Source organism: Phyllobates terribilis, unplaced genomic scaffold, assembly GCF_046119375.1.
Source record: "Phyllobates terribilis strain yellow unplaced genomic scaffold, ASM4611937v1 Scaffold_3__8_contigs__length_932513732, whole genome shotgun sequence".
Lineage (NCBI taxonomy): Eukaryota > Metazoa > Chordata > Amphibia > Anura > Dendrobatidae > Phyllobates > Phyllobates terribilis.
The window spans coordinates 790,515,288-790,540,541 of record NW_027362763.1 but is presented as its reverse complement, the minus strand read 5'-3'; the positions used below and the strand labels follow the sequence as shown (position 1 = coordinate 790,540,541).

Below are 25,254 nucleotides of genomic sequence, written 5' to 3'. Positions count from 1 at the left end.
AGTCGAAATATTTATAGAGGGGACCAAACTTGAAAGATTTAACCTTTTTTTTCTTTTTTCCTATTGTTGTTTATATGGCTTTAAAAAATGGTAATCTCAACATTAAATGCAGTGAGTTAGAAGAATCCGAACGACTCCTTCTGCTTTGCTCTTATTATGTATGAATTTAAGCCTCTTACCATGAATAATGCATATATGAATATAAAAGTGAATATCATTGGAAAAGGATAAAGAACGCACAAAAACGGAACACACTGAACAATTCCCTTTAAACAGCGCTCCATTTTATATACCAGTTCAGTGCCAAGGCTGACAGTTTTAGAAACCCTCCATTTGCTTTGTAATCACAATATTAATCTCTTGTACAAGGAGGATACTAGAGTTGTAGAGGATGGAAGAATATTGGCAAAGACTAATAGGAGACCTCTTGACCGTATTCCACTGCCAAATCTATTTATGAAGGAAATATATATATATCCTCACAGTTTCTATCCCCTTACACAAGCGATCATGTCTCCGCCGCTCATCATCTGCTCTCTGTACAATGCAGTGTTACTTTTTTTTTTCATTATTCCTCTGTAAAGAAAAAAAAATATAGTGTTGATACTTTGCACTTTTGAAAAATGTCTCCCCCTCCACCCATCCTCGCCCCGGGGTCTGTGGAAGCTGTAAATTAGGGAACTTTTCCTGTTAAATTATAGTTACTAAAGGCAGAAGGGAAAAAAAAATGCTACAGGCTAAGATATACAAGCCTGTAACTCCATACGATCCTACAGCTGTTATGGGGCCATTGCAATGGGCTTCCCTCATGCCCTTACTGGGGGCAGGCTACTCTTTTTTGCACACTTCCCTTCTATTCTACCCGGGATGTAAAGAGGGGTCGCCAGTGTTAGGTGTGGCACTGTGCATCCTTGTGTATATAGAGCTTCATTTTGACTTTTTTTCTACTTTTTCAATCCTTTTTGTCTATAATCAAATTCCTTTTTCTCCCACACTTGTTGGAAGATATTACTCCCCTGTTCTTGGTGTATGGAGTTAATTCCTCCGTATCCATTGATTGTGGCTATAAATGCAGCAAAAACCTGATTAGATCAGTAGGAGTTGACCTTATTTAGCCATAAATCTATGATGGATACAGGCCTCAGCATTAGGATCTGCATCTCTTGCAAACCCCTGTTTGCGCTGCCCGGAGTAGAGAGGCGGTCACGCATGTGCAGCGCCCCCCGTTAATTCGCATTGGGAATTCCAAACATTACAGAACACGGGCACTGAGCAACTTTCATACTAATGAATAAAGAAAGCCGTGTATTCTCAGACAGCGGGGAGCAACAGCCCCAGATCTGACATGGATGAGGGTTTGTGGATACATTTACATCTGTCCAATATTGGTGGAGTATCGGTAACAGCAGAGACCTGAGCTTGCTCCGATCACTGCAGTTTAATCATTTAAAGGTCAAAGTCAATCACTGACACGATTCCAGGCAATTTTTTTTTGGGTGGGAGTTTATTTTCTACAGTGTTTCTAGATTAGTAAAAAATTACATCTAGGATTGGGTGGATATAAATTAATGATTATATACTAATGGCTTTTCTTTTGTATAACTGAATATATTAATGAAATAAGAACAAAAAAAAATGTAGATGCAAAATATATTTCCACCTTTTTTAATAGGTAAAAATATTTTTGTATATTGATTTAATATGACATCTTTTTCAATGTGGGGGAACCCCCCTTTTTTATTTTTTTTTGCGTATAGAAAAAAGTAATAATAATAAAAAAAAAAAAAAAAAAAAAAAAGATTTTCATCCAGAAAAGTGAGACAATTTTTTCCCCACTTGTCATCCGTGTGCGGTCCGTTTGCAATCTGTTTATTTGCTCAGCAGTTATTAATCATTTACAGTTCTCTATGTTACAGAAGTGCAATGTGTGTGTGTGTGTGTGTGTGTGTGTGTGTATATATATATATAATATAATATATATATATATATATATATATATATAATATATAAATGTATGTTGTTTTTTTCCAGTCCTCTGCATGGAACATGCCCCCATATAGATATGTCGAGTGTACAATAAAAAGAAAGTTGTGGCTTTTGAAAGATGGAAATGGGGGAAAGGCAAATGGTCTGGACCTTTTTAAAGGGTTAAATTTAATGAGAATCAGTATTGCATGAAATAAATCTGCTTCTCGATGTGTGTTCTTGTCACTTTGTAGGCTATGGGACGATCTTCCACATTCTGTCATTGAGTGGACTGGTCAAGAAAATGGATGCGGTAAGTATAGAGCAAACGCTCATTGTCTTTAAGATGTGATGCAGAGTGTTTAAGCCCCAATGTTTTGCTTCACTAGAAAGCGGCATTAATGCAAAGAATGTGACCGTGCTGTACGTAATGATCTGTAACAATGGCCTATTGATAGTGCAGCAATCTTACGGCCGTGGTCAGGGGTGATACATGAGCCCCAGCAGGTTTTGTTCAATAGGAAAGAAAACATCAAGATGAAACAGAAGTGCTAAAAACTAACCACATCCCATAGTTAAGCTCCATTCAAGCGTGCAGACGCACAATAAACACCCGGTAATACATTAATTTGTGTTTTCCAATCACACAGAATGCCAAAAACTCATATGCAAATAGAAATTTGTACCGCCATATGGTAATGTAATAAACATTACAGTGCCCTCTGGGGCCAAAGTCATTTTACATCTTTGTTGCCAACGGGGCTGCTCGTTTGTCACATAGGGATACCTTTAAAAATCTCCTCATATAACCAAAAGTAAAAAAAAGCCTATCATCGTCACAATTAAGGACAAGAAACAAAGGTTCGGGTCTATCCTACTGTATATATTGTACGCCCGCCCACTAGTAGTATATGACTGCTCTGTAGCCCACCATGAAACTGGATTAAACACTTCCAGCAATTTGTTTCTATTGGTTTTCGGTGTAATAATCATTTCCTATTTTACCATCAAGGAGCATTGGACCAGTTAAAATAAAATTACCAGTAGATTTGTTTTTTTTTTTCTCTCCAAAAGTTGAATGAGGGGGCGGTCATTAACCCTTTGGTGACCAGGCCAGAATGTGTCTGTAGCACGGTGGCTCAGTGGTTAGTGCTGCAAAAACTATTTTTTGAGACCAATATAGAAAAAAGTTACCTGTATTTTTTACTGTTCACATTTCATTTCACGTAACCTAGAGAATTCATTCAACTGGTTATTTTGGTCGTGTGGATACATAGTGCGTAGGTTTTTTTTGTTATATCATCTGTTTTATTACATATAGATATGTAAATAATATTTTTTTTATATACATTATTTTATTCTTTTCAGGCAATCTTGAAACATCATTGGGGAATATATATATACGTCTTGCCAGCACATCCTAAGTGTGAACAGGTGCCAGCTGCAGAAACTGCACAATATATATAAAGAAAGCGCAGCAGCACTCCATTATGGCCAAGATACATAAAGACAATACAAACATTTTCTCTAAACTGTGTTATTACTCAGTAAGCTGTACTTGCAAAAAATGGAGGTTATTAGCGCATAAATTGGCCAATTCATGTGTGCCCATGAACCGTCTGATGGGTACTACTCTGCCTACATGCCACTCTTGGGCTAAAACACCTACAATTTAAATGGGCTGGTAGAATAGAATATACATCACCTTGCAGCAGTTCATGGGCACACATTAATTGGCCAATTTATGTGCTAATAACCTCCATTTTTTACAAGTACAGCTTACTGAATAAGAACACCGTTTAGATCAAATGTTTTTTTTATTGTTTTTATGTATCTTGGCCGTAATGGAGTGCTGCTGCGCTTTCTGGACGGACGGACTGTACTTAAAGTATTCAGACCCCTTAAAATTGAAATTCATCGCAGCCATTTGGTAAATTCTAAAACGTTCATTTTTTTTCTCATTAAAGTACACTCTGCACCCCATCTTGACTGAAAAAACAGAAATGTAGAAATTTTTGCCAATTTATTAAAAAACACAACCTGAAATATCACATGATCATAAGTATTCAGACTCTTTGCTCAGTATTGAGTAGAAGCACCCTTTTGAGCTAGAACAGCCATGAGTCTTCTTGGGAATGATGCAACAAGTTTTCACACCTGGATTTGGGGATCCTCTGCCATTCTTCCTTGCAGATCCTCTCCAGTTCCGTCAGGTTGGATGGTGAACATTGGTGGACAGCCATTTTCAGATCTCTCCAGAGATGCTCAATTGGGTTTAGGTCAGGGCTCTAGCTGGGCCAGTCAAGAATGGTTACAGAGTTGTTCTGAAGCCACTCCTTTGTTATTTTGGCTGTATGCTTAGGGTCATTGTCTTGTTGTAAGGTGAACCTTCGGCCAAGTCTGAGGTCCAGAGCACTCAGGAAGAGGTTTTCATCCAGGATATCTCCGTACTTGGCCGCATTCATGTTTCCTTCAATTGCAACCAGTCGTCCTGTCCCTGAAGCTGAAAAACACCCCCATAGCATGATGCTGCCACCACCATGTTTCACTGTTGGGATTTTATTCAGCAGGTGATGAGCAGTGCCTGGTTTTCTCCACACATACCGCTTAGAATTATCACCAAAAAGTTCTATCTTCGTCTCATCAGACCAGAGAATCTTATTTCTCATAGTCTGGGAGTCCTTCATGTGTTTTTGAGCAAACTCTATGTGGGCTTTCATATGTCTTGCACTGAGGAGAGGTTTCCGTTGGGCCACTCTGCCATAAAGGCCCGACTGGTGGAGGGCTGCAGTGATAGTTAACTTTGTGGAACTTTCTCCCATGTCCCTACTGCATCTCTGGAGCTCAGCCACAGTGATCTTGGGGTTCTTTTTTTACCTCTCTCACCAAGGCTCTTCTCCCACGATTGCTCAGTTTGGCTGGACGGCCGGTCTAGGAAGACTTGTAGTGGTCCCAAACTTCTTCCATTTAAGGATTATGGAGGCCACTATGCTCTTAGGAACCTTCAGTAATGCAGAAATTCTTTTGTAACTTTGGCCAGATCTGTGCCTTGCCACAATTCTGTGTCTGAGCTCCTTGGGCAGTTCCTTTTGAGCTCATGATTCTCATTTGGTATGACATGCACTGTGAGCTGTGAGATCTTATATAGACAGGTGTGTACCTTTCCAAATCAAGTCCTATCAGTTTAATTAAACACAGCTGGACTCCAATGAAGGAGCAGAACCATCTCAAGGAGGATCACAAGGAAATGGACAGCATGTGACTTAAATATGAGTGTCTGAGCAAAGGGTCTGAATACTTATGACCATGTGATATTTCCGTTTTTTTTTTTAATAAAGTTGCAAAAATTTCTACATTTGTTTTTTTTCAGTCAAGATGGGGTGCAGAGTGTACTTTAATGAGAAAAAAAATGAACTTTTTAGAATTTACCAAATGGCTGCAATGAAACAAAGCGTGAAAAATTTAAAGGGGTCTGAATACTTTCTGTACCCACTGTATATGTGAGGTGAGCACCTTGAAACCACAGGTGCTTCACAGAATTTTAGAACATCAAGCCGTGAAAATAAAAAAATAAATTTTTACCGCAAAAATGTTGTTTTAGCCCCAAAATTTCCTTTTCGCTAGGGTAATAGGAGAAAATGGACTATACAATTTGTTGTGCTACCCCATATTTAGTGGAAAACTACTGCTACCAAAACGTTAGGAATGTCAATGTTTTTGCTCACTGTGTATTTCTCACTGAAGGCAATGATGCCAGCTAAAGAGAAGATGGAAATGGTGATAACCTCTTCTATCTTCTCCCCAGGGTCTGTGGCTGTATGTGACAGCTGGGGACTAGACTTGCTTCTGCAAAATTGCATAAGCAGAATATATAATCCTGCGCCACTAATTTAAAATGGCGCAGGGTTAAAGCTCAGGCGTTTGGTCTCTATTGGGTTATCAAGCTACATGGTCATTATAATGGCTTCATATATAAAGCCAGAGTATAGAGGGAAATTAACAAAGAACAGATCTCACTGGCGAATCCATCCTGTCCATCTTTTACACGGTCAGCCATTCATTTGATTAGCTGGCATGTAATACTACATGTATAGCAGCCTTCAAAGCCAGACCTGATTCCCATATCTGACACATAACATGATATGTCCTAAATGTTTGATAGATGTGGATCCCAACCCTGGGTCATGCACCTATCTTGGGCACGGGGTCCTGGTCCTCCAGAAATAGAAAGGTCTCTACTCCTGGCTGCAAAAGACAATATCCAGATCTCATGATAGGAGTTGCACTGCTGGGACCTAAACCTATGTATCAGACATTTATGTGGACATGCCATAAATGTCCAAGATGGGAATACCTTTTAATGATCTCATGTGTCTGTAGGGAGTAAAGGGAAAGAAGAAAAAAACAGTCTATATGTTATTTTAAACTGAAAATCCCCCGCCTTCCCCCACCTAGAAAGACTAGCCCGAACTTCCAGGTTGTGAGATCCCAAAACCCTCCAAGACCGCTCTCGCAGTGAAAGAGCAATAGCCGAGCTTCACAGGAGGACTAGCTTGGCAGTTTGGGGACCATTCCAGTGTCTGCCTCGAGTAGGCGCACACGCCCGAAAATTTTGCACTCTGCCGGCACCTTTTATAGTCTATGGCCCCGTCGGCGCATAAGTCTAAATCCTGTTTTGGGGGGGAACTGAGATTCGGATGAAAGCCTCGACGGGGCTACCAAGCTTGTGACTAAACGCAATGTCAAAGCACCCGAACACATCCGTCCTCTGCCTGGTATCAGCTCATGAATCTGCTTCATACTTCACTTAAAGAGGACTTTACCAAATTTTTCATGTTGAGCTGGACACACTATATAATAGCAGTTGTAAAGAGGAATAAAAAGTTATTTCTTTTTTCTTTATTTCAACTCTCCGTTGTGGAGATATTGACAATCCTAATGAGTTAACTTTTAACCCAAGTGGGTGTTACCAGAGTTTTTACTGGGGTTTTTACGAACGTATTAAATGTCCATCTGCACAACTGATCGCGTACGGACACCACACTGACCAATACAAGTCAATGTGGTCGTTCATATGAAGGTTTTTTTCACAGTGTGATAGTCTGCATGTAAAAAATAGCATCATCCACTACTTTGATCTATATTCTGCATCAGACTCGCCCATTATAAGTCAATGAATGTGTTTAAATTGGATCACATATGAGTTGTCAGTAGGTCATGCCAGGGCTGTGGAGTCGGTAAGCCAAACCTCCGATTCCAACTCAGACTCTTCAATTTCCATGACACCGACTCCACGACTCCGACTCCCTCATACATGGCTCATGTTTAAGTGATAAATTTACTGTAGCTCAGATTCATCTCAGCTAAAAGTCAAGACATTTAGATCAGGAATAGGACAGACCTTTATAGGACACTTCATAACTTTCCCAAATTCTTATGAAAAAATGGACACCGACTCCAACTCCACAGCCCTGGGTCATGCATTTTTCAAGGGTTCATTACAATTCTAAAGATGGAAAACTACCGGTACATTTGAACTTTATTATTTATTAAATTGTTCATGTTAAAAACGGACACACCGATGTACAAAATGGACATACGGACGTAAAAAAAGGACACAAGGGTGGCATACGGAAAACTATATGGATAAAAAAAATAGGCCATTTTTTTCCAGATGAAAAACAGACAAACTTGCGTATGGTCGTGTGAACCTGGCCTAACAGAAGACATGGCTGAATTCTGTATTCAGAAGAATGCATGAAAGTTTAACAGAACCAGCCACATATCTACTGGTGCATCTATAACCGTGCCATAAAGAGGACCAAAAAAGCAGCAGTGACTATACCCCAAAAGCAGAGCAAACTACATAATGGTGGCAGCCTGTAACAACAGTTGACATAACGTTTTCCGATTTTTCTTGATCCTTTTAAACACCTCTTGAAAATGATCTCAAAGGATTCCATTGACTTTTCATGGTTACATCAAGGTTCCCATATTCTTTGATCACCAGAATTGTGCAGACGACTTCTGACCATCAGGGGGAAGGGTAACCTGATTGTATGGACATGTTCTACCTGTCTGTGAACATCTCCCCAAATTACCTCTCACACCACTTTCCTTTTTCACTTTGATTACTCTCACAGAACTTTCTCAATCAGAAGGGCTATAGATTTTCTCTTCTTGTGCTTGCATTCTTCACTTTTCCAGTAACTAACATTGTGATAGATGTACAGTTTAGGCGTCAAAGTTTGGTGAGCTTCCGTCTTGTTCTTGGGCTACTTGACTAAACACAGGTCGCTGTTTTACACGTGGTGATTTATTGTCTTTTGTAACCTGTAGGGCTGTTTTACAAACGAAGAAACAAAAACAGTTTAAATTGTAGAAAAAAAATTGAATTTTTTTTTATTTGAAAATTTAATCGAAAATAAAATGTTAGACTGGGTTCCATGTTTATGTTGCGATGTATCATCGAATATTTTTTAAGTCGTCATTAGTTTTGTGTCTTTGTACATATCACTGTGTGTTCCCCAAGAAGACATTCCTCCCTTTTTTTTTTTTGAACTTTTAACCGGCAACTATGGCCGCCCCAGTTACAGTAGAAAACAGGCCCCTATTATGACACAAGTCACTGGCGGCATAGATCCTATCACGGGAACGTGGCGGTCATGTACACATTTGGCCTAATTGTGGAAGCAGCAGTCACTCTACTGTAATGTTCCCTTGATTCTATGTAGTTTCCTATTTTATTTTTTTTTATTTCCTTCAGTCTTAAACCACACACCAGTCTTCAAATCAAAACTGTATTTCAGGAAGTTTTATTATAAATTGCATCTGGTTTTCTTGGTTTCTTACCCAAAGTCATAAAGTTTGTAAAATAGTTATATTTGAAAAAAAAATCCTTCCTAACCAGAAAAAGTTTCCTGATTTTTCTTCAACTATTCTTTTTTTTAAGAAAGGGTAAAGGGCAGTGACCCATTTTATAATGTACAACTGTTTCTTTTCATGTCCTATATTTCAGTACACCTACTAAATCTCAAATCTGTTGTATGCATCTGCAGAAGAACTGGCCAAGTTCATGGCTGAAGTTTCCGTATTGGCGTACACTGAGAAGCCAAATTATTCAGCCCTGAGAAGAATCTTCCTGAAGACTCTGGAATCTTTGGGAACAAGTCTTAGTTCTCCGTTGATTATTTCGGACGTACAATCCATGCAGAAATCGTCTACAGGAATTAGGAAAAAGGTACATAAATATACATCCGTATACTGTAATGCTGATACGGTAAGGTAGGATGTTCGCTCTTCTCAATACATTGCAAGTATACAATTGAGAGTTTTTCCTTATGAAATGTAATTAACTTTTTCACATGGAAATAAACTTAAAGGGGTTGTCCCATGAACAAAGTACATTTTAATTAGTAAATCTTAGAATATTGGAATAATATAATATGTTATGTAACAGCAGTAAAAAGCACATGGCCAATTGCCTATTTTATATATGTAATAACAAATGATAAAAAAAACCTTGAATAATAAAGTAAGATGCCAAGAAAAGTTCCCCCAAACACCGTAAAATCCTCCACATGCACGATATTAGTACCTCAATCCCCCCAAAAAAGAATGGTGACCCCCATCACAGTATAATTCTCCAACTGTAATCCCCACACGGCTCTCCATACAGTATAATGGGCAAAAAAGTGCTCCTTCCAGTATAATAACCCCCACATAGTGCTCCATTCAGTATAATGGGCCCCACATTAAAAAAACAACAAAAAAAAAACAACTACTCTCCTCTGCCCGTTCCCACGCTGCTCCGGTCTCTTTATGGTGTCTTGAGATCCTCTGCACATCTCGGTGCAGCGGGTGCGTTGTAATGATATCATTCATTGCGCCCGTTGCGCTGAGACGTCAGATGCAGAAGGGGAATGATGGGAGCGGAGATCCCTTTTCCATCATTGCTTTCCACTGTATCAGCATCCAGAATGCCGATATAGTTGAAAGTGCGATGCAGGGCTGGGAATCTACCCAGCGTCGAGGGCCAAATATACTCCGGGGACCCGCCTGGTGTCGTGGGCCAAATATACTCCTTTGAATTTTTTAGCGCCATGTTATACTGTGCTTGGAAGTTTTTGGGCACTACTGTTCTGTGTATGTATGCAAGAGGTGTACATCCCAACACTGCCCTTTAGGCTATGTTCACATATTGAGTTTTTTTTCTGCAGCAAAACCTGATATCTTGCCAGGAAGTGTGTTCAGGATTTTTCTTGCTTTTTTTGCTTGTTTTTTGGTGCTTTTTTGCAGTGTTTTTTTCACTTTCATTTTGTCTCTATGCATGTACATAAAGTTCAGTGAAAAAAAAACCTCCCTCTGGTTTTGGCACAAAAACTGCTGAAAAACCTGACACCTGCGTTTTTTGGTGCCTTTTTTCAGCGTTTTTTTCACCTCCCATTACTTTCAATGGGTGAAAAATGCTGAGAGAAGTGACATGCTCTATTTTGCAAAAAAACCTGCAAAGCACAAAATCCTGATAAAAAAAAAAACAAGCTGTGTGCATGTGATTTCTGGAATCCCATAGACTTTGCTGGTACTGTAAAATGCAGCTGCAAATTTTATTTAAAAAAATGCATAACAAAAAACCGCTGAAAATAGCCTTAGTATAACTTTCTGCATAATTCTGTAAGGGAGGGTATATGAATAGTATACACCATCACTTGTCAATAGGTGGAGGTTTACCCCTTGGGCAGCCGTCTAATACTTTCAACATTTTCTCTACAAAGCACCTCTTCCAAATGGGTACTATGCAGAGAAAGGCACCAATTCTCTATTTCAGTAAATACAGTCCGCACCTCATCTAAACTGTTTGGCAGAGGCTCGTGCGTCAGCGCACAGCGGAGCCGAGTACTAGTGGGGGGTCGGCCTTGCAACACTTGTGACTACATTGTTCAGCAACCAATGACCTGTCCTAGTGTTGTATGTACGAACCCTGTAACTGTTAGAGATGAGTTTACCAGTGGCAGAATGGTAGCACAATAGACTTACATTGCTGTAATAAGGGACCAGGGCTAAAAGTTTCTATCTTACTGGAAGAGGTGGCATTTGATAAAATTGTAAAATGCTTGGAAAATACTCTATACCTACTATACACTAGGATCCCTGTTGTCCGTTCTCAAGAATGGAGGAATTTTTAATTCTACAGTGTGTTTTTTTGTTCACAAGTGGTGGCTGGTCTCCTAGGCAACGAGTGCTTACATTTGCAAGCTGTTTGCCGCTCTGACGCTTGCCTGTTTGCTGCATGCGGCAGGTTTCAGTGCCGACTTTTGAGCCTCCATAAAGCTTACAACTTCTGCATTAGGCAAAGCTGTGAAGCAAAAATATAAGGCCAGTGCGGTTATACAGGGGCCCAAATGTCAACACTCGAAGGGGATTTTCATTTTTAAAGTTTTTATTTTAAAGATTTCTTGGATGTAAAGATGGCAGAGTCACCATTACTTACAGGTGCATCTCACTAAATTTAGAATATCCTCAAAAAGTTAATTTATTTCAGTTCTTCAATACAAAAAGTGAAACTCATATATTATATAGAGTCATTACAAACAGAGTGATCTATTTCAAGTGTTTATTTCTGTTAATGTTGATGATTATGGCTTACAGCAAATGAAAACAAAAAAGTCATTATCTCAGTAAATTAGAATAATTAACAAACACTTGCAAAGGCTTCCTATGTGTTTAAAAAGGTCCATTAGTCTGTTTCAGTAGGCTCCACAATCATGGTGAAGACTGCTGACTTGACAGATGTCCAGAAGGCAGTCATTGACACACTCCACAAGGTCCCAGAGTTCCAATTTTCATTTGGAAATCAAGGTCCCAGAGTCTGGGGGAAGAGTGGAGAGGCCACAATCCAAGCTGCTTGAGGTCTAGTGTGAAGTTTCCACAATCAGTGATGGTTTGGGGAGCCATGTCATCTGCTGGTGTAGATCCACTGTGTGTTATCAAGACCAAAGTCAGTGCAGCCATCTACCAGGACATTTTAGAGCCCTTCATGCTTCCCTCTGCCGACAAGCTTTTTGGAGATGGAAATTTCATTCTCCAGCAGGACTTGGCACCTGTCCACACTGCCAAAAGTACCAATACCAGGTTTAAAAACAGCAGTATCACTGTGCTTGATTGGCAGCAAACTCGCCTGACCTTAACCCCATAGAGAATCTATTATAGAGAATCTATGGGGTATTCTCAAGAGGAAGATGAGAGACCCCAGACCCAACAATGCAGACGAGCTGAAGACTGCTATCAAAGCCACCTGGGCTTCCATAACCCCTCAGCAGTGCCACAGGCTGATCGCCTCCATGCCACGCCGCATTGATGCAGTAATTGATGCAAAAGGAGCCCTGACCAAGTATTGAGTGCATTTACTGAACATACATTTCAGTAAACCAACATTTCGGATTTTAAAAACATTTTTCAAGCTGTTGTTAGAAGTATTCTAATTTACTGAGATAATGACTTTTGTGTTTTCATTGGCTGTAAACCGTAATCATCAACATTAACAGAAATAAACACTTGAAATAGATCATTCTGTGTGTAATGACTATATATAATATAGGAGTTTCACTTTTTGTATTGAAGAACTGAAATAAAATAACTTTTTGATGATTTTCAAATTTAGTGAGATGCAGCTGTACTATGTATCGTTTCTTCTGATTGGTCGATCGTGTTTGTAAATGGTTTCCCTATTCATTGTTGATATAACTGCAGTGATGACATCAAGTGACTGCTGCAGCCAATCATTGGGCTCAGCGATGATGTCATTGTGATGTGACCACTGCAGACATGACAAAGAAGCGGGCAGTAGTGGAGAACCAGCGCTGGAGTGGCATGGGGTAAGTAAAAGGGACTCTATCTGCAGATGTATGAAAGCCTTTGGCATATAACCACCCCCCCCCCCCCCCCCCGAGAAAAAAATGGAAAAATGGAAAACTGCCCAATCTTTGATCAGATTGAGGACTAAAAGTAGCGTTCACTGTTAATATTTACTGATCCACAGACTGTGCTTCTTCTAAATACACTTTAGGCGAAATCATGAACTATATCCAAGTGGTAGGTGAATGTAAACATTTGCTGTTTAATGTGAATTACTACCTGATTACTTGCAGCATTTGGAGTGAAGACGGCAATGTCTCGCTTTTCTTTTTGTCCTCGCTGCTTTAGCGTAATTAAAAGCATCAGCCGGTGACCTTTTTCAGACATATCTTGCTCAGAAAGGAGACGATTTCTATCCCGTGCACTTGCAATGTGGAAGGGTCAAGATGCTTTAAATTTTTAATATATCTTATGAAATTTGGCCACAGGGACGTGCGCGGCAGCCAAAAACGCAGGGTGCAAAGCAACAAGAATAATGGTCTGATAGATAAACGGTGATTCAAGCATCAGTACACAGATGGTTCTGATTTGCTGTGTTTTAAGCTGCTCCGACTGAAGACATAAAATATCCTTCTAGTCATAAATTAGCTCTTTGGAAGGAAACCTTGGCACTGGAGCTTTACAACCTTCAATTAGTAGGGGAAGAAGAATCTGAATGACTGTGGTATTGACATCTGTAGGCTTGCATAGTAATCATTCCTAATAGAAATGAATATCTGTTTGAGGAGACTTTGCATGGCTAATTAGCTACCATTGAGAATATGTAATTTTTGCATGATCTCCCGATTGTCACCTCTCTCTTATGATACAATTACATCTTATTGTAGCGAGAGACTTAAAGTCCGATACTTGTAAATCAGAAGATTGAACCCAGCCAATATCATTAAACATTTTGGTGGACAAATTATACTTGATCTATTCTTCTATTCTTTTCTTTTTTTAAAAAAAATCTCCATTCTTCACAGTATAATATTGTATTATGTTTTTTCATTGTGTCTAACAGTCCTTCTCAATACTGTGCCTGAAAGTATAAGCCACTATAAATTAGTATAGTACAAATACTTTTGCTCTTGGTAATTTCTTGTGTAAATCTACAAAATAATAGCAATGATCTACCGTAACTTTCCCATTTTTTGCATTTACATGGCTTCAAAATAACTAAAAAATTTGGGTTGTTCCTAGGAGAAAAAGTTTCAATGCTCAAAACTTTTGTGCAACAGCTCTTTTTTTTTTAATCTCTTTTGCCGGGTCTGACATTGGGTTTGGGGAAACAATTATTCACGCAGGACAGGACACTTTCCAAAGTTACCATTTGATGACCAGGAAATGGGGCACAGGCACGTAACGTGTCTATATGTCAAATTGGGTGAAAGCGCAGCTGGCCAAGCTGATTATACGGGAAGTCACCTCTTCGGACGTCTGTTTTAACGAACATCTGTATTGCCTATGAAATGACAGCACTGGTGTGGTTATGTAAAACTCTGCTGTGTGTCATTACTCTGCGGTGTCTTGGGAAAATGTATATAAATTGGGATGTCACCACTCTCCTTGAGTGTTCCTACAGTCTGGTACATTGTTCAACGACAGTTCTCACCGTCACATGTGTAGGCTCACATGTCATGGACAGTGGGAATGATAATACTCAGTTGCCCAAATTTATACATTAATTAAGAGAGAAACAAGACAACACTGAGGAAATAATTTATAGTTATTTTTTGGGTAATTTCCAGTATTTATAATTTTAAAGAAGCACTCCCAACTATATACTTTTTTCTTTGTAATATGTGCATGTAATGAAGTCTGAGTGTCTTAAAGGGGTACTCCGGGGAGATGAAACATTTTTGTACTGTCCCTGCCCTCATACGCTATAAAGATTAGATGCCCAGTGCAGTTTTATTATCTTTATAACACTTGTAATTCAGTGCGACAGGAGCTGCTCTTCACTGCTCCTCCCTCCTGTCTGGGACAATACGTCACACACCAGTGTGAAGTTCCCCGAAAAGCCAGAGAAGAGGGTGCGTGGACTGCTCCTGGCTTTTAGTGGCATCAGCCAGCCCCCTAATAATGACTCCTTCACTGCAGCACAAGATGAGGGGGCATGGCTTGCCCCTCCCCCTCCCGTTTACCCCCTGGCTTCTAGTAGCAGCCACCCCCCTGATGTCATATTCACTGCAGGGCTACTAGCAGGGAGCAGGCCAAGCCACCTCACCTCTGACTGGCTGTTTCTCACTGAGGGGAGCTTTGTGTGACATATTGTCCCAGATGGGAGGGGGGAGCAGGGAGGAGCAGCTCCTGTTGCACTGAATTACAAGTGTTATAAAGATAATAGAAGTGCACTGGACATCTCATCTTTATAGTTTGAGGGAAGGGACAGTACATTTTTTTTTATCTTCCCAGAGTACCCTTTTAATGTACTCATTTATTGCTGCTCTCTCCAGAGTCCAGCATTGTTCATCTCCTCTTCTTAGTGACATCATCACTCTTCAGACTCATGTGGTCACGCTGCGCTCTGCAAGTGACTTTTACAAAGTTAAGTCTCTGGAGTGTCAGAACAAGGGTTCATAGATTTTACTATTGTAAAGAGCCTTCCAGCTCACGCATAGAGCATAGAAAGAGCCGACGTGTCCGAATTCAGGTGACGTCACTGAGATGAGGAGCAAAACTACACTGGACGCTGGAGAAGGCGTCAGTAGGGGAGTATATTAGTACACTCACATTACACTATATACACACGTTAAATATAAATGGGAGTGCTTCTTTAAAGACGAGAAACTCTCATTTTCTAATAACTTTATAGCAATTACTGGTCAATAGATTCATAACTAGTGTTGAGCATTCCGATACTGTAATATCGGGTATCGGCCGATATTCGCGGTATCGGAATTCCGATACTTAATTCCGATACTTTTACAATATCGGATACCGGAATCGGAAGTTCCCATAATGCCTGCGCTCTGCAGTGTCTGTGAAGGATGACAAGTTGGATGGCAGCGCGATCCAGCCTGTCATCAGAATGCCATCCCAGCGGGGGAGAATTCTCCTGATTGTTTAAAAGCCGGCGGCTTTTAAACAATCACACAGCCCCATACTGCTTCCCCGCAGCCTCCCACCCCGATCCTCCGCTCCCCTCGCCACCTCCAATCCCAATCGTAAATTAGGACTGGGCGGGGAGCGCAGCACCAAGGAGCGAAGGACCCGGGCGGGGAAGCCGGCAGTGAAAAGACTTCACCGCCGGCTTTCCCGTTCTGTGCTGCGCTTTCCCGCCGGTTATTTCAAATGAACAGCTGAGGTATCAGGTGATGCCGATCAGCTGTTCATTTGAAGTCGCCGCGGTGCCCTCAGAGGGTTCATGTGAGTTCATGCTTGACTGCATTGCATGAACTCAGATGAACTTTCCCACGGCCGCACAGGTCAGCCTCACCTCCCAGACCCGTCATGATTAGTGTGTGTGCGGGGTGTGTGTGCGATGTTTGTGCGGGGTGTGTGTGCGGGGTGTGTGTGCGGGTGTGTGCGATGTTTGTGCGGGTGTGCGCGGTGTCTGTGCGTGCAGGCAGACATAGGCCGATGTGACACTACTACTCCCATCGGCCTATGTCTGTCCCCCGTCCACTCCTGCCAGCAGGATCAGCTCGATGGGAGCAGTAGTTCCCATCAGCCTGATCCTGCTATTTAAATTGCCCTACTGTGTCCCCAATAAATGTTAAATACATGTCACTGGTGGCCAGTGGTTACCTACAATAAATTAGTTCATACATTACCTGTCCCCGCCGATCGCCACCTAAAATAAAGTAAAAAATAAAAAACTACACCTATACTCACCTAGACACCTAATTCCCCGAAGCCATCGATCTCCTGTAATAAAATATAAAATAATAAACCACAACCTTATCCTTACCCCTCCGTAGTAGTCCACGAGTGTCCCACGAAGATCTCCAGTTCAGAGCAGCCACATAGAATGTGACCGCTCTGAACCGCTGCCGCCGCTAGAATGACGGGGCCGTAAGGGTTCACCGGAGTTCAGGCAGCGCTGCTCCGGTTAGCTCCTTTACGGCCCTGCTGTATCGTGAGAAATTCCCACGGTACAGCAGTGCCGTAAAGGAGGTCTCCGGAGCTGCGCTGCCTGAATGCACTCCGGTGACCTCAGTCAGTGGCTCCCGCTGCCGGGAGCGGACGTGTTCCCGGCAGCGTGAGCTTACAGCAGCCATGACAGCTGTCACCATCTCCAGATGTGACAGCTGTGCATGGGAGATCAGCGCAGGAACGTGGACAGGTAACTATTATTTTTAGTAAACTAAGAATTAAATAAAATTGTGTGTTTTATTTCAAATAAATTATTTTTTTCTGGGTGTAGTGTGTTTTTTCTTTTTAACACTTTGTAGGTTAGTAATGGGGGTGTCTTATAGACGCCCATCATTACTAACCTGGGCTTCATGGCAGCTGGCGCTGACATGAACCCCACCACTATTACCCCCTGCCACCGCACCAGGGCAGCGTGGAAGAGCGAGGCTAAGTGCCAGAATTGGCGCATCCTATGGATGCGCCATTTCTGGGGCGGCTGACGGCTGGTGTTTCTAGCCTGGGAGGGGGCCAATATTCATGGCACCCTTCCTGGGCTATTAATATCAGCCCCCAGCTGTCTGCCTAGCCTTTGCTAGCTATTAAAATAGGGGGGACCCCACGTCATTTTTTTTGGGGGGGGTCCCCCATTTTAATAGCTAGTAAAGGCTAGGTATTCAGCTGGGGGCTGATATTAGTAGCCTGGGAAGCTCCGTGGGTTTTACCCCCTTCCCAGGCTTCAAACATCTGCCCCAGCCGTCTGCTTAACCTCCGCTAGAGACTAAAATTATGGGGGATCCCACGCCATTTTTTTTTAAAATAAATCCTTTATTTTAACACTAAATGACATTTGAGGAGTTAATAAAGATGCAGTCCCTAAATTATTATTTATTTTTTAATTAATTTTTCCCAAAACTTTTGACGTGGGCTTCGCCATATTTTTGTATGCCAGCCAGGTACAGCATCCAGCTTCTATGAACGCGCCATTTTCCGGGGCGGCTGCAGACTGCAATTTTCAGCGGGGGGGGGGCCCAGAAAGCTTGGGCCTCCCTGCGCTGCAGATTCCATCCCCCAGCTGTCTAGTTGTACCTGGCTGGACACAAAAATAGGGAGAAGCTCCACGTTTTGTTTTTTTTAATTATTTCATGAAATTCATGGAATAATTAAGAAAAAAGGGCTTCCCTATATTGTTGTGTCCAACCAGGTACAAATAGGCAGCTGGTGGTTGGGGGCAGCCCGTTCCTGCCTGCTGTACCTGGCTGGACACAAATATAGTGCGAAGCCCCACGTCAATTTTTTTTTAATTATTTCAGGAAATTCATGAAATAATTAAAAAAAAATTATGTGGGGCTTCGCCCTATTTTTGTGTCCAGCCAGATACAACTAGGCAGCTGGGGGCTGGAATCCGCAGCGCAGGGAGACCCAAGCTTTCTGGGCCACCCCCGCTGCAAATTGCAGTCCGCAGCCGCCCCAGAAAATGGCGCGTTCATAGAAGCACCATCTTCTGGCGCTGTACCCAACTCATCCAGGGCCCTGGTGCGGTGGCTCACTGGGTAATAAAGGGGTTAAGGCCAGCTTGGTATTATCAGCTGGCCCTAAGCCCGAAATTCATGGGGTCACGCCAATATTAGACATGACCACCATGAATTTCTAGTAAAGTATTTAAAAAAACACAACACCCAGAATAAAGTCCTTTAATTGAAATAAAGACACAATTCTTTATTGTTCTAAATTAAACCATACTTACCATCACGCCCATTCCAGCTGAAGCCAACGATCTCCTGCAATAAAAGTAAAATAATAAAGCAACCTCATCCTTACCTTTCCATGGCTCCCACGACAGCTTCAGCTCTGCTACATCGAGATGACAGGCTGGACCGCAGCAGAACGCTGCCATCCATCCTGTCATCCCGCAGACACTGAGAAGCGCAGGCATACTTCCACTCCTCAGTGTCTGGCTGTGACGGCATCCAGATGAGCCGAGGTCATGTCCAATGAACTCAGCTCACCTCATGTACGTCACTGACAGCGTGGGAAAATTCTCCTGCACTCAGCACTTCAGCGTGAGAATTTTCCCACGCTGTCAGTGACATACATGAGGTGAGCTGAGTTCATTGGACATGACCTCACCTCATGTATGTCACTGACAGCGTGGGAGAATTCTCACGCTGAAGCGCTGAGTGCAGGAGAATTTTCCCACGCTGTCAGTGACGTGCATGAGGTGAGCTGAGTTCATTGGACATGAACTCGGCTCATCTGGATGATGTCACAGAGAGACACTGAGGAGCGCAAGCATGCCTGCGCTTCTCAGTGTCTGCGGGATGACAGGCTGGATGGCAGCGTTCTGCTGCGGTCCATCCTGTCATCTCGATGTAGCAGAGCTGAAGCTGTCCTGGGAACCATTGAAAGGTAAGGATGAGGTTGCTTTATTATTTTTCTTTTATTGCAGGAGATCGTTGGCTTCAGCTGGAATGGGCGTGACGGTAAGTATGGTTTAATTTAGAACAATAAAGAATTGTGTGTTTATTTCAATTAAAGGACTTTATTCTGGGTGTTTGTGTTTTTCTTTAACTTTGACTATGGGGTTAGTAATGGGGGTGTCTTATAGACGCCTCTCCATTACTAACCTGGGCTTGATGTCAGCTGGCATTATAAGCTGACATCAACCCCAGCCCTATTACCCCCTGCCACCGCACCAGGGCAGTGGGAAGAGCGAGGCTAAGTGCCAGAATTGGCGCATCCTATGGATGCGCCATTTCTGGGGCGGCTGACGGCTGGTGTTTCTAGCCTGGGAGGGGGCCAATATTCATGGCACCCTTCCTGGGCTATTAATATCAGCCCCCAGCTGTCTGCCTAGCCTGTGCTAGCTATTAAATTAGGGGGGACCCCACGTTATTTTTTTTGGGGGGTTCCCCCATTTTAATAGCTAGTAAAGGCTAGGTATTCAGCTGGGGGCTGATATTAGTAGCCTGGGAAGCTCCGTGGGTATTACCCCCTTCCCAGGCTTCAAACATCTGCCCCAGCTGTCTGCTTAACCTCCGCTAGAGCCTAAAATTAAGGGGAACCCCACGCCATTTTTTTTTTAAATAAATCCTTTATTTTAACACTAAATGACAAGTACAGTAATCAACACTATTACTGTACTTCATATATATGTGACTGACATGTTTCTATCTATCTAATCTATGTGTGAAGCTCTATTCTGTCTGTTATAAATTGTCGGGTACAGATGCTGAATTGCCGGCCGGCTTTCTTAAAGAGACGGTGCACGAAAACACTAATATTTTTTTAAAATAAATCCTTTACACTAAATGACAAGTACAGTAAGCAACACTGTCACAGTACTTCATATATATGTGACTGACATGTTTCTATCTATCTAATCTATGTGTGAAGCTCTATTCTGTCTATTATAAATTGTCGGGTACAGATGCTGAATTGCCGGCCGGCTTTCTTAAAGAGACGGTGCACGAAAACACTAATATTTTTTAAAATAAATCCTTTACACTAAATGACAAGTACAGTAAGCAACACTGTCACAGTACTTCATATATATGTGACTGACATGGTTCTATCTACCTAATCTATGTGTGAAGCTCTATTCTTTCTGTTGTAAATTGTCGGGTACCGGTGAATGCCGCTGATGAATTGCCGGCTTTTCATGTCATTCTACATTATTCTTATTTGTTTTACTTCATGTAGAATTAACCTACAAGGAAAGAAAGGGTTTATTTTCATTCCGATATTTGTGTCCCATTGACTTGCATTGGTTTCCGGTATCGGAATCGGCGATATCCGATACTTTTTGGGTATCGGCCCGATCCAATCCGATACGATATTTCCTGATATCGGAAGGTATCGCTCAACACTAGCCATAACCTATTCCTGAAGGTTTTTTAAATTATTGCTAGACATGTAGCCTTTGTCACTGATACTAATACATTTTATGTAATAAAAGTCTTCATAATAAAACCAATGAAACTATCCATCCTGAGCAAAAGAAACGAAAGCCGTGCAGAATGAAACTCAGACTCTGCTTAAAGAGGACTTGAACCTGCGATCATTTAGACTGTGACCGATTCTTCGTGATTTGGGCTCTGCATGCCACTATTTTGATTTAAAATGAAACTAATGAGATGCAAGTAACTTTACCATAAATAAACATTTATTTTTAATACTTTGTAGAAAATATTTTACAATGACTGCCTGAAGTCTGGAAGCCATGGACGTCTCCAAACGCTGGGTTTCCTCCTTTGTGATGCTTTGAAAGGCTTGTATTGCACAGCTGACTTCAGTTGTTGCTTATTTGTGGGTCTTTCTGCCTTTTTAACGGGGTTTTCTCAAGAACAAAAGTTCATTTTAATCAATAGATCTTGGAATAATAATAATTTCCACAATTGGATGTTTAAATAAAATGTTCCTGTGCTGAGATAATCTTATAAATGTTCCCCTGCTGTGTACTGTGTAATGGCTGTGTCTGACCATGCAGGAACATGGTCTGATCATACCACATCTCCTGGGCAGGGGGAGAGAAAAAAGTATACAGACATTACAGGACAGAATGGCAAATGATTCTTTCATTGAAGTAAAACATTGTTTAAAAAAAAAAAGGCAGGGAAATGTTTTACAAAAAGAATCAGCTGTGATCCCATGCTGTAATGTCTGTATACTCTTTTGCTTCCTCCCCTGCCCAGGAGATGTGGTATGATCAGACCATGTCCCTGTACGGTCACACACAGCCATTACACCGTACACAGCAGGGGCACATTTATAAGATTATCTCAGCGCAGGAACATTTTTTTAAACACATCCAATTGTGGAAGTTATTATTGTTCCAAAATCTATTGAATAAAATTAATTTTGTTGTCCCACAAACAAAAGTTAAGTTTTGTCTTAAGCATGTGAAATGCTCGATGGGGTTGAGATCTGGTGATTGACTCTGCCATTGCAAAATATTCCACTTCTTTGCCTTAAATTCTTGTTGTTGTTTTTTAGCAGTATGTTTTGGATCATTGTCCATCTGTACTGTGAAGCGCCGTCCAATCAACCTTGCTGCATTTGGTTGAATCTGAGCAGAAAGTATCATCCTGTACACTGCAGAATTCATCCGGCTGCTTCTGTCTTCAGTCACATCATCAATATACACTAGTGACAGTGTCATTGGAAGCCATACATGCCCATGCCATTACACTGCCTCCACCATGTTTTACAGAGGATGTGGTGTTCTTTGGATCATGAGCCATTCCAAGCTTTCTCCATACCCTCTTTCCATCATTCTGGTACAGGTTGATTTTAGTTTCTTCTGTCAAAATAATGCTTTTCCAGAACTGGGCAGGTTTCTTCAATGTTGTTTTTTTGGCATAGTCTGTTTTTTTTTTTTTTTTTAACCCCTTCAGGACCCAGCCTATTTTGACCCTAAAGACCTTGGCATTTTTGTCAATTCTGACCAGTGTCCCTTTACGAAGTAAAAACTCTGGAACACTTCAACGGATCCTAGCGATTCTGAGATTGTTTTTTCGTGACATATTGGGCTTCATGTTAGTATTAAATTTAGGTCGATAATATTTGCGTTTATTTGTGAAAAAATCAAAAATATGGGAAAAATTTTGAAAATTTTGCAATTTTCAAATTTTGAATTTTTATTCTGCTAAACTAGAGAGTGATGTGACACAAAATAGTTAATAAATAACATTTCCCACATGTCTACTTTACATCAGCACAATTTTTGAAAAAAAAAAAATTTTTGGTAGGAAGTTAGAAGGGTTCAAAGTTCATCAGCAAATTTTCTTTTTTCCAGCAAAATTTGCAAAGCCATTTTTTTTAGTGACCACATCACATTTGAAGTCCCTTTGAGGGGTGTACATGACAGAAAACACCCAAAAGTGACACCATTCCAAAAACTGCACCCCTCAAGCTACTCAAAACTACATTCAAGAAGATTATTAACCCTTCAGGTGCATCACAGGAACTAAAGCCACATGGAAGAAAAAAATGAACATTTTTATTTTTCTAACAAAAATTTTCTTTTAGCCTAATTTTTTAATTTTCACATGGGTAACAGGATAAAATGCATCCTAAAATTTGTTGGTCAATTTCTCCTTAGTACACTGATACCTCATATGTGGTCATAAACCACTGTTTGGGCACACGGCAGGGCTCAGAAGGGAAGGAGCGCCATTTTACTTTTTGAATGGAAAATTAGCTCCAAAAGTCAAATTGCGCTCCTTCTCTTCTGAGCCCTGTCATGTGCCCAAACAGTGGTTTACGACCACATATGAGGTATCAGTGTACTCAGGAGAAATTGACCAATACATTTTAGGATGCATTTTATCCTGTTACCCATGTGAAAATTAAAAAATTTAGGCTAAAAGAAAATTTTTGTGAAAAAAAAAGTACTTTTTTGTTTTCACAGATCATTTTGTGAAGCACCTGGGGGTTCCAAGTGCTCACTATGCATCTAGATAGGTGCCTTGGGGGGTCTAGTTTCCAAAGTGGGGTCACTTGTGGGGGAGCTCCACTGTTTAGGCACATTAGGGGCTCTCCAAACGCAACATGGTGTCCGCTAACAATTTGAGCCGATTTTCCATTCAATTTGTTAGCGGACACCATGTCGCGTTTGGAGAGCCGCTGTGTGGCCAAACATTGGAGCTCCCCCACAAGTGACCCCATTTTGGAAACTAGACCCCCCAAGGCACCTATCTAGATGCACAGTGAGCACTTGGAACCCCCAGGTCATTCACAAATTAATCCGTAAAAATAAAAAAGTGTTTTTTTTTTCCACTTTTTCATTTTTATGAATCAATTTGTGAAGCACCTGGGGGTTCCAAGTGCTCACTATGCATCTAGATAGGTGCCTTGGGGGGTCTAGTTTCCAAAATGGGGTCACTTGTGGGGGAGCTCCAATGTTTGGCCACACAGCGGCTCTCCAAAAGCAACATGGTGTCCGCTAACAAATTGTCGGCTCAAATTGTTAGAAGACACCATGTTGCGTTTGGAGAGCCGCTGTGTGGCCAAACATTGGAGCTCCCCCACAAGTGACCCCATTTTGGAAACTAGACCCCCCAAGGCACCTATCTAGATGCATAGTGAGCACTTGGAACCCCCAGGTCCTTCACAAATTAATCCGTAAAAATAAAAAAGTGTTTTTTTTTCCACTTTTTCATTTTTATGAATCAATTTGTGAAGCACCTGGGGGTTCCAAGTGCTCACTATGCATCTAGATAGGTGCCTTGGGGGGTCTAGTTTCCAAAATGGGGTCACTTGTTGGGGAGCTCCAATGTTTGGGCACACAGGGACTCTCCAAACGCAACATGGTTCCAATTTGTTAGTGGACACCATTGTGTAGTGTATGTCAGGTTGGTGTGCGGTGTGGTATATTGTAGTGTATACACCACACACACACACACACACTACAACACACACACCAACCTGACATAGCCTACTAAGCTGAGTACGCCCTAGACTGGGATGAGTGGGACGGGCGGGACATTTTGTGTGCTGTGTGCGTGTGTTAAAAAAAAAAAAAAAAAAAAATCGAAACTTTATTATAGTGTGAGTGTACGTGTGTGTGTGTGTGTGCTTGGTGTAACCTTCTGCAGTCACGTGTGGGGGCTGTCAGGCGTAGGGGGCTGTCAGGCGTAGGGGGGCTGTCAGGTGTACGGGGGCTGTCAGGCGTACGGGGCTGTCAGGCGTAGGGGGGGGGGCTGAAGAGATGGAGGAGCCAGCAGCTGCAGCAAGGGGGGTGATCACTGGGGCAGGAGCCGGCAGTAGCAAGGGGGGTGATCACTGGGGCAGGAGCCGGCAGCAGCAAGGGGGGTGATCACTGGGGCAGGAGCCGGCAGCAGCAAGGGGGGTGATCACTGGGTTTGCGGGGGGGGGGATGATCACTGGGATGGGGGGGTGCACACTGGGGATGGGGAGTGAACACTGGAGACAGGGGGGGTGAACACTGGGGACAGGGGGGGTGAACACTGGGGGGGTGAACACTGGGGTCAGGGGGGGTGAACACTGGGGACAGGGGGGTGAACACTGGGGACAGGGGGGGTGAACACTGGGGACAGGGGGGGTGAACACTGGGGGAGGGGTGATTATTGGGAGGTGGGGGGTGATATCACTGGGACTGGGGGATGGTGGGTTTGATCACAGGAGCAGGGCATTTACACTGAGCCTGCTGCTGCTGTGATCACAGTCCACCGGCTGTCAGAAGGAGAGCAGCAGCCGGTGGATGAAGACGTGGGAGAGGGAGCAGAGGGAGCGGAGGTCGGGGTGCAGGTATGAAAGTGGAGGGGGGGTCGGGGGTGGAGGGGGGGGCAGGGTGGA

At 42.1% G+C, this 25,254-nt stretch overlaps 1 protein-coding gene across 7 annotated transcripts in view; it reads left to right on the top strand.

Moving 5' to 3' along the window:
* The window catches only part of VRK2 (VRK serine/threonine kinase 2), a 96,969-nt gene that overhangs the window by 59,864 nt on the left and 11,851 nt on the right, over positions 1 to 25,254 (top strand). For all 7 annotated transcript variants that reach the window (XM_073672399.1, XM_073672398.1, XM_073672403.1 and 4 more), the window contains exons 10-11: positions 2,220 to 2,278; positions 9,024 to 9,205. In XM_073672399.1, coding sequence (XP_073528500.1) covers positions 2,220 to 2,278; positions 9,024 to 9,205 — 241 coding nt within the window. The remainder of the gene's footprint in view (positions 1 to 2,219; positions 2,279 to 9,023; positions 9,206 to 25,254) is intronic.